We start from the raw sequence: 10,339 nt of genomic DNA on the forward strand, positions 1-10,339 counted from the left end.
TCTATATTATATAATTGGAATTGATTCGTGGAATCGAGAATTAAGGGCAAAAGTTAATTTTGCAGATGAAGTTTCTATGTATGTCGGATAGATTTAGCAGTTAGCGAGAGCATAATTAGTCTGGATTTACGTGTTCTCCTTTCTGGATCACTAGATATATTTTATGATAGTTTAGGCTTTCCGAATTACACGTTAGATATTTCACAAATGACACAAATGGTGGTGAGGTGAAGTGATGACCTGAGTATGACCCGTCATTCTTAATATAGACTTTAGTCAATCCATTTAAATTTTTCAAATGTCCAGAATTTTAACGCTTATCACCACTCGTGCCAAATGATTCGTTCCACTTAAATGGAGAGGGGTTATTTCACGGATTTGTGAATAGAAATTTGTTAGCTCAAAATAAACTAGTTAAAATAAATAGGCTGAAACATATTTTACTATCCTATAAAGTGGGATCAAATAACATTTTATTTGTAAAAGGTAGATTTTATATTCGAAATTTATACATAGATTATAGTTTTGTACTTTAGCTTATAAATTCGAAGAATATTAATCATTTATATTCTTTAGAAAAAATTTTAACTTTCAATAAATCAGGAACTTTAAATATTATTTATGAATATTTTACAAGTTCGATATTTTCAAGATTTCACTACTTGAAATTAATAAACACAATTTATCACTAGGGCGGTTCAATAAACAACCGCTTAAAAAAATTACGGTGAACAAATTCGGTACAAATAGCCAGATTTTTTATGCGTAAGGCACTTCCTAAAAACATAAAAAATACTATACAAAATGATATTTTTGTTTTATTTTATTCAAAATAATGCTATTTTGTTTTTATTTAATTTCATAAGCTTATAGCTTTTAATCCAAAGTCTTAAAATATTCAAATAATTTATTAATTGTACGCATCGTGGTTAATCCTAAAATAAAAAATTTTATTAAAAAAAAAGAAGAATTCATTCCATATATTTATTTGAAGTTGGGTTAGGAGGAATGTAATTTTAATTTAAAAATCGTAGAATTATACAAATTAATAAACAAAATCAATTTTTTTATAATTTAATTTCAGACAGTTTTTTTTTGAGTAATTTAAGAAGTTTAAAGTTTTTAATAAACATTTTAAAAAGAATTCATTAATTGTATACATCGTCGTTTATACTAAAAATACAAAATTTATTTAAAAACAGGAGAGTTCATTTTATACATTTATTTAAAGTTGGGTTGGGAGGAATGTAATTTTGATTTAAAAATCTTAAAAATATACAAATTAATAAATAAAATGATATTGTTGCTTTAATTAATTTAAGAAGCTTATATTCTTAAATCAAAATTCTTAAATCTTTAATCCAAATTTTTTATAAAATTAGGAATAATCTCCAACATTTACAAATGAATAAACAAAATGATATATTTGTTTCATTACATCCAAGAACATAATTGTTTTTTAATTAATTTAAAAAGCTTGTAGTTTTTTATCTAAAATTTAAATTATTAAAATAACTTTACACGTCGTCGCTAATTCTAAAATATAAAAATTCATTTAAAGAATGACAATTAATTTCAAACATTTAATTGAACTTCGGTTGAGACGAATGCAATTTCAATCAAACAAATTTTCAAATTTACAAATTAATAAACAAAGTGATAATTTTTTTTTAATTGATTGAAAAATATTATAGCCTTTATTGAAAAATGTTAAATTATTCAAATAATTTTATACATTGTCGTTAATCCTTTAATTAAATATTTTGTTAAAAAATTAACATATTATATTTCGTACATTTAAATGAAGTTACTTTTGATACAAATTTAAAAATGATTAATTATTATTAATTATAATAATTATTAATGTTACACATCGTCTTTCAATCTATAATTAAAAAATTTATTGAAAAAAGATAATTAATTTAATAAAATTCATTGAATTTGCTTTGAGAGGAACATAATTTTAATTTAAAAATATACAAATTGATAAACAAATGATATTTTTGTTTTAATTAATTTACCAAGCTTATAGTATTTAATCAAACTTGTTAAATTATTAAAATAATTCTATGCATCGTTGTTAATCCTGCAATTTGGAAATGTATTGAAAAATGAAGAACTGATTTCAGACATTTATTGGAAGTTCGGTTAGGAGAAATATAATTTTAATTTAATTATCTTAAAAATATAGAAATTAATAAAAAAAATTATATTTTTGTTATCCAATAAAATAAAATTCTTGTTCTAATCAATGCAACAAGCCTTTTGATCCAAATTATGAAATTAATTTTTTTCATGTCTTCGCTAATCCTAAAATGTGAAAATTCAGGTTTTGTGGATAATTATCGCGTACTTTGTTTACTAATTTGTTACTAAAAAACAGTAATATATATGACGTGCGCATGCGTGCGGCGGAGGTGTGCGTGCGCCGGCGACTGCCTCTGCCAGTGCTGCCAGTGCAGACTCCAGTCGCGAGTCAAGTCGCGTAGTTGCCAGGCAGAAGTCGCGTGTTCGATTCGAAAAGTTAGGAAGGTTCTTGTTCGCCGACTGTGCTCTCGTTTTGTGTCTATATCTCGTTTGCCATCGTCGCGAGTCGTATACTATCCACTCAGGAATCTTCTAGTATTAAAAGTACCACATAACATAATTCGAATTTTCGGATTCGCAGAGTGCGCGGTGTGTCTCGTGCGTGCGGATAAACGAAGTTCGACCGCGTTAGTCGTTACTGCTGTGTTCAGCAGAAGTGAGAGAGAAAGTGTTTTGATTCAAAGAAAGAGTGAAAAGGAGAGAAAAGGCAGGAACGGAGGAGGTGGCGGCCGTGGAGGAAAATACGAGGAGGTGGTACGGAGTGTCAGATTGTTTTCTCACACAACGGTGGAGCAAAACGGCCTCAAACTGTGGGGCTCTGGGGCGTTTTTCCTTCCTCCGCAAGGAATGTACTACCCTGTAAGTGTCGATCGTTATTCTCTTTTCAGCCTCCGCGTCTGCTCGCAATTTCACCGAAATTCAAACACATTCAGCCAATTTTCGCCGAGTTATCATAACCTCAATTTTTGGCGCGCTTTTGTGGTTCCGAGACGACTTTCTAATATTGGTGATTAAAATGTTTCAAAGGTCATGTGTTTTTGTTCTATTTCGCGAATTTGATTTTCGAAGCTTTTGTGATTCAAGTCATACGCATCTGTGAACCTAACCTCAAATCTGTAATGTGGGACCCCAAGGGTGAAATTCGTCCTTCGCACATTCAAGGTCTGTCTTTTTGTGGGTTTCGGGCGGATTCGCGAATGCGGATGAACAGAAAACCACAAGAGGATGGTTCTTTTGATTAGAGGTTATGTAGGCTCGTAAGAGGTCGGTCGTTTTCGACGCGGTCTAGACGCTGCACGAGGGACGCTTCTAATCGAAATAAGAGATGTTTCTGCCCTTGTAATCATGTGTTTCAGCTTCTAAATTGATGCGTATCTTATTCGAGTGTGGGATTTCACTGCGTCATTGAGATTCTTGATAGTATGACAAAAACAGCTGCGTGATTGGTTGTTGCGTCACACTTCGATTTTTGTGAGACTCCCTTTTCCCGGGTTTTCGCTTTTTGTTTTAATTTCTTTTTGATGGTAAGATTACCACAACAAAAGGTGCGTTTGTTTTTATTTGAGAAATTTTTCAAGTGTTTTCTGGCATTAGCAGACATTCTTGCGATTGTAAACAAAGGAGCATTGTTTGCAATTTCGAGCTTAGTGTTCCCGAGTTGGTCGTCATTCTACTTCATGCCGGTGATCTGGAATTGTTATTTTTTGGAGTAAATAATGTACAATTATCAAGTTTTTAATTGTTAAAAATAGTCATTTTGACTTTGAATGGTTAGTTTGAATTCCAAGCAGTATTAGGTAATTTTAGATTGATGCATTCAAAATTATACCATTTTATGTAAATAGCTTAAATAATTTAATTATTTAAAGCAGAAATTTAATTTAAAAAGGTTAAAAAAAGGAATAATTTTTATTAGAACTTTCAAATGCGAAAGCCGAATTCGTTCGGAATTATATAATATATATTATTAAATGATAAAAAATTATATGCTCCTAAATTTTGAAGTTGGTAAGATTTTTAATATTGAAAGATTTTCGGAGCTGGGTTGAAGTCAGTTGGGAATGACTTAATAAGCATTTGCAAACCCGTATAAATCTACTACCTACTTTTCGGCAGGTATGAGGGTTGGGAAAATACCGGGTATTGAACTGAAAGAATGCATCCTGTCGGACAATGAATTCGGACGAATGAACGGTAGATTGAATTTCACGTCTTTACAATTGAAGCCGGCCATTTCTCATTTTTTAACGGTTGATGAACACGTCGGTATTTTCTGAATGCTCAACTTAAATTCTGAATATTTAACTTCCAAGGTCTAACCTTCAGATGATCCTTCGAGCGTAATTTTATTACTCTAATTCTCTCATAATTTCAATGGAACAACGCTTTTAATTTTTTTTCCTGTAATTGCAAAGATACTTTTTTTTTCTCTGGCATCTTCTAAAATAGAGGTGGACGTCAAAATAATGACTTACAACGATTTTCAAAGTAGTATCTCTGGCTTCGGGTTATAAATATATCTTGCCGAATCGAGAATTAAGCTTCAGAATGAGCAAAGCCTAAACATCTGCTAAAATTCCAAACCACTCTTGAGATAAGAAGCTCGTTTTGACCTAAAATTATCACTTTCTCAGAATGATTCAGTAATTATACGCAATTATATTTTCACTTGAAAAGAAACTTTCAGGGAAGTGCAAATTTAGATCTAATCGCCACATAATAAACGTTTCGGATTTTTCATTTAGATCCTGTTTAGCTTGTTATGCGATAAGGAGAGGAACAATGAGCGTACAAGGAAGTTAAATATTTGAGGATTATAGACAAGTTGAAAAGTTTTGTGTTTGTTCAAACTTAAAGACTAGCTACTGGTCTCAAGATTTGAAATTATTTTTTGATTCTCTTTGGTAAGCATTTCACTCAAGCTGTCGTGATGAACTTTTCAGGAAGCGACAGCGAGTTGTTGATGTTGCACGAATATTTCGAAAGTTGTAGTTTACGTTTATGAAACTGCGCTTGCTGTCCGTTTACCTCAATTTGGAGAGGCATAAAATAAAAGCCTGCGAAGATGCACGTTTACCTTCACTCAAGACGATATTGAGGTGTACATGCTTACCAGGAGACTGAAAGCGAATCTTGAGCCTTTTATTTGAGTTACGTTTGGGTTTGAGTTATGACAAATATTTGTCTGGCTTTCATTTCTTCGTGTTGGTATACGAATTAGACATTGTCTTCCTTGTTGGATTTAATTTAACTGCTGAGTTTACTTTGCGATTTTCATTGCCTGCTAAGTCGTATAAGATTTTCTTTTCAATCCAGGTGTGTTAGGCTCCAGGGTGACGTTACAATTCGAACTAACACCTTCCTTTTAATTTTTTTCTTCGATAATAGGGTGATTTTTCATAAAAATAGAATTATTTCTTTTAAACTTGTAATCAAGTAGTGGAATTTTCTACCATCAAAGATGAATTTTCAACGCACAATGTAATATTTTCTATTTGATCCATGAAAGATTTTACTTTTACCTTTAAAAAAAAAACAGTTCTTTCCAGGAAATACGTCATTTCAACAAAATATTTGAATATTCAGGCCAAAGAGATGGGGTTTTTTTAAAGACACTTGAGATTTCAGTCCGCAAGAATCGAATTTTCACCAAACGGTTTAATTTCTGAAAAAGTCAGAATTTTATTTTCAGCAGATGAGCTGACTTGAATTTTCTACAAAACGTTTGAATTTTCAACAAAAAAGTAATTTTTTACCAAGCAGTTGTATTGGAAATTACGTAGTTGAATTTTCTATGGAAGTAGCGGAATTTTCCTCGACAATAATAGAATTTTTAACCCAAACAAATAATCTGCTACAAAACAGTTAGTTTTTAAATTAAAAGGCTAGTCGTCTAAAAAAATTTTGAATTTAAACAATAAAGTACATTTGTAATCAAGTCGGTAAATTGTCAAACAAGAAGTCAAATTTCCAGCCAAAAAAGAATGTTGAAAAGGGTAAATTTTTAACCAAGCTGAGGTACGTTATCCTGGCACAACACTATCAACATATAGAGATGTAACCTATTTCATAATTTAGGGCTAATTTGGGCTCGTGGTCGCAAATTTTGGACTCTTTTATTTTTTGTAAAAAAAAGTGTTTGCGCCGGCTTAACGTTAAGCTGGCAGAACATTGCTGCAAAACGTGCTAAAAATCATTTCACGGAAAATTCATCTTATACAATAATTTAGGGCTCTGGGAATATGATAATGAAAAATGAAAAAAAAATTGCTTAGACAATTTTCGTTTAAACAATTCTAGTAAAAATGAAGTAAACAATTTTATTCCTTTACCCTATGTTAAGGCTCACTTAGGGCTCCACAAATATGATATTTGAATAGAACAAAAAATTGTTTAAACCATTATTGTTTTAACAAATTTGCCAAAAAAAATTTTGTTTTCTCCTGTATAATTTCAGGCTCATTTAGGGCTCCTGAAAAATCATCGACCGAAGGTCGCGCGATATTTCCTTGTCCCTTTTTTTTCTTGTTATATAGGGTGTTGTGCCACCTTAACGTTATCAAAAAAAAAAAAAAAAAAACAAACAAACAAAACCATAAAACCCATTTTTACTCTTCACATAATTTAGGGCTCATTGGGGAGGTGAATTTTCAGTAAAATAATTTTTATTACGTTTTACAGCAGTCTTGAACTAACTTATTGGTAAGCTATTGAAAACACTGTTTTTTATAAAAAATACTAGAGCCCAAAATTAAGAACTGCGGGCCCAAATTAGTCCTGAATGAGCCCTAAATTATGCGAGGATTAAAAATGGGTTTTATCGTTTTCTTCATGTACTTTTTACAACGTTAAGGTGACACAACACCATATATAATAACAAGAATCCTTCGGTCGATGATTTTTCAGGAGCCTTAAATGAGCCTGAAATTATGCAAGAGAAAAGAAAAGAAATTTTTTTGGCAAATTTGTTTAAACCATTTTTTGTTTCATTCAAATATCATATTTATGGAGGCCTAAGTGAGCCTTAACATAGGGTAAAGGAATAAAATTGTTTACTTCATTTTTACTAGAATTGTTTAAACAAAAATTTTCTAAACAATTTTTTTTTTATTTTTCATTATCGTATTCCCTGAGCCCTAAATTATTGTATGAGGTGAATTTTCCGTGAAGTTTTTTTTAGCACGTTTTTTAACGTAATCGTTGATTTTTCTACAAAATTGTTGCTATATAATTGAATTTTATACCAACCAAAATATTAAATCTTCAAACACAAAGATCAATATTTAACAAATTTCAACTTTTAAAATGATTTATAAAATCGACAAAAAAAGTTCTATTATTAATTTCTGTGAATCTTGATGGATGCTTCTGTGCACACTTCAGAAAAAATAATTCCGTTTTAAATTTTTTTATTTAACAGTAGTTATTTAAAGGTTTACTTTTTTCTTTCTCTTTGGGAAAGTTACAATTTTTATTCAATCCTGATGATCAGGGCCTCATTTTATTCTTTGAAGGATTCTCTACAATTCTATTTGGATTGATTTTATAAAAAAAATTAATCAAGAAATCATACAGTTATTATTTTTATAAACAATCATAGTTTAAATTTTAATTAACACTTTAATAAAATTAAAGTAATTTCTAATAAATAATAGATTGAATGTAATGTAAATATAATATAAACGTTTAATAAAATATAATAATAAATAAATTGAAATTAATATTTCAAAGAATAAAATGATGTCTTGATCATTAGGATTAAATCAAAATTGTAACTTTTTCCTAAAGAGATAAGAAAAACTAAACCTTTAAATAACTAATGTTAAATAAAAAAAAAAGGAAACTGAATTATTTTTTCTGAAGTGTGCACAGAAGCCTCCATCAAGATTTACAGAAATTAATAATAGATTTTTTGTTGTCGATTTTTTAACAGGGATAAAAAGATGAATGTTTAATGAACTAGTTAAAGGCAGAATAGCGGGGGGGGGGGGGGGGGGGGGGGGGGGGGGGGGGGGTGAAGTCTGTATTTAGATGATTAACTTGTAAAATAAAATCCAAATAATTTTCATTTTTTTGAGCGGCCCATATCCAAATGGCTGTTATATTCAAATGTAAAATTAATTGTCTACTGTATAGCCTGCAACTCATAAATAACTTATAAACTAAGTGTTATTGCAATAAAATTTGTTATTAACAAAAACAAAAGTAGTCTTTAAAATAACATAAGAAATGTGAGTGAAAGGACATGATGATAGGATTATGAATAAATCCATCAAGGTTTCAAGGAAGTAGCTATGCGATTCGATATTTAAGTTTAATTCTGTTCTAATTTTAGTAACTCGATTATTATAATGACATAAATAACCCCTGTAATTGGTTGTATAAACTGTTGGGTGTTAATAAACTTGAATTCAATTGAAAATATCTGTTCTAAAGATGGAGTACATCTTGGAAGATTTGTTTAATATAGTAAAAAAAATTGGTTAAAAATAGAGACAAATTGAAATGCCTGACTCGAATTTGGTTTTCACGTTGTCGTGGTCAGACAAAGGATTTCTTTTGATCCGTAGACAGCGGATAATCCATGAATAATGTATTGTTCCATTGGTCTTCTCTCAAAACCGATGACATCATGGGGATCCTGTGTCCAAGGACGATATTGCAACGAGTGGAGAATGAATTGTTTATTATGGTTAAACTCTGGCGATTCCGAACTAGTCTCGGCGTTCAATGCAAATTACGCTAATGGTCGGGACCAAAAATGAAAAGCGTGCTGCAAACGCAGTCTGTTTACGCATGCGGAACACCCGTTTGCCGAGCCAACCGTGCACCCCTGCACAGTGAACAATGTTCACTATATAGCTTTCTGTACTGCATCGAGAGTGGAAAACAAAGGGACTTGCCGATTTGCAAAATGCCCGATATCCCACACTGCAAAGAACGTTGTGCAGGTTGTAAAGGTTGTAAATAAATACGCGAAATGATACTGAACGTCCGAGCGGCGGGTAGCAACAAAAAAGAAATTACGTACGCCGCATTGACTAGCGGTCGTGATATCAATGTCGAGTCGCCGGATTGTCGAGTGATGTCAAGGGCGCGTGGAAAATATGTGACTACGATTGATTAAAACATTTCGTCTCAAGGATAATCAAATTGTTTTTGTTGTTTTTTTCGAGCCGATATCACACTAGAAAACGATAAGCTTACGTTTTTCGAAAATTTGAAACTGTGGAAATCAGTGTATCGTTTCTGTTTGCCTCGAAGTGATTCATTGTCCTGTATTTCATATCACCCATGGTAATTTCGACAGATACATTAAAAACAACGAGTTTCGCCAGAAATTGGCTGAACTACGCTTGGCTCAAAGCTTGCATTTTCGATTTTTTCATGTTATTTTCGATAAATGAAACCAAAATAATAAATCCTATAAAAAATAAATAAATATAAAAGAATGTATGAGGAAAAAGTTGTAGATCTCTTGACCTACAATTCTTGTTTGGCGTAAAATTGGAAAATGTGGGCTCGATTTGATCGGTTCTTTTTTTCGGGATTTATCGTATTATTTTCGGCTTCAGGGTATCTCAAACCGTGGAGATCCGTTGAAGAATTGAGTTGTACAATTTCGGACGATTCTGATAATTTCTCAATCATAAATAATGAGAATTTAAAAACTTTTTAATTTTTTTATTATTGTTGAATTTTGTGTATTTAAATTTGAAATATGTTAATTATTTAATTATAATGTTTAATTGTGCAAAGAATATTTTAATAAAAAAGTGGTTTTAAATTTTGAATTCTTCAGCTTCTAATGTTGTCAAAATCTAATTGTTTAGTTCACAAAATTTCAATCGAAATTCCGATGTCCAACATTTTCGATGTTTAATTTCTAGTTTTTAATTTGTTATGAGTTTAGTGCTCCCACTGCTATTACAGTTTAGGATGTTTAAGATTATGTCATACCATTTTTAACTTTATATTCGGTTAGGGTAGAAGTGAAACCCCGTTTAAAGCAAGTTTGGGGGTTTTGACTTTAAAACTCAAATTTGCGCTTATTTTGACTAACATATTTGTAATCAGTGTGTCTTGGTCCTAAAATCATTCAATTTTAAGCGCTTTCAATCTGAATTAGCCCAATTTTAACCCTTAAACAGCCAAAACGCCACTACCGGTACACTGCTTTTCAACAGCCAATAACTAAGACTATTCGACACTAGAAAAAATTGAGACACATATATTTTTATTGCTTAAGATC

General features: G+C 31.1%; 1 protein-coding gene across 2 annotated transcripts in view; it reads left to right on the forward strand.

Moving 5' to 3' along the window:
* Window positions 1-2,481: 2,481 nt before the first annotated feature.
* LOC117177757 (RNA binding protein fox-1 homolog 2) overlaps window positions 2,482-10,339 on the forward strand; it is a 231,448-nt gene continuing 223,590 nt past the window's right edge. For both annotated transcript variants that reach the window (XM_033368665.1, XM_033368666.1), the window contains exon 1: window positions 2,482-2,946. In XM_033368665.1, coding sequence (XP_033224556.1) covers window positions 2,935-2,946 — 12 coding nt within the window. In that variant the 5' untranslated portion in view covers window positions 2,482-2,934. The remainder of the gene's footprint in view (window positions 2,947-10,339) is intronic.

This window comes from Belonocnema kinseyi, chromosome 8 (genome assembly GCF_010883055.1).
Source record: "Belonocnema kinseyi isolate 2016_QV_RU_SX_M_011 chromosome 8, B_treatae_v1, whole genome shotgun sequence".
Classification (NCBI taxonomy): domain Eukaryota; kingdom Metazoa; phylum Arthropoda; class Insecta; order Hymenoptera; family Cynipidae; genus Belonocnema; species Belonocnema kinseyi.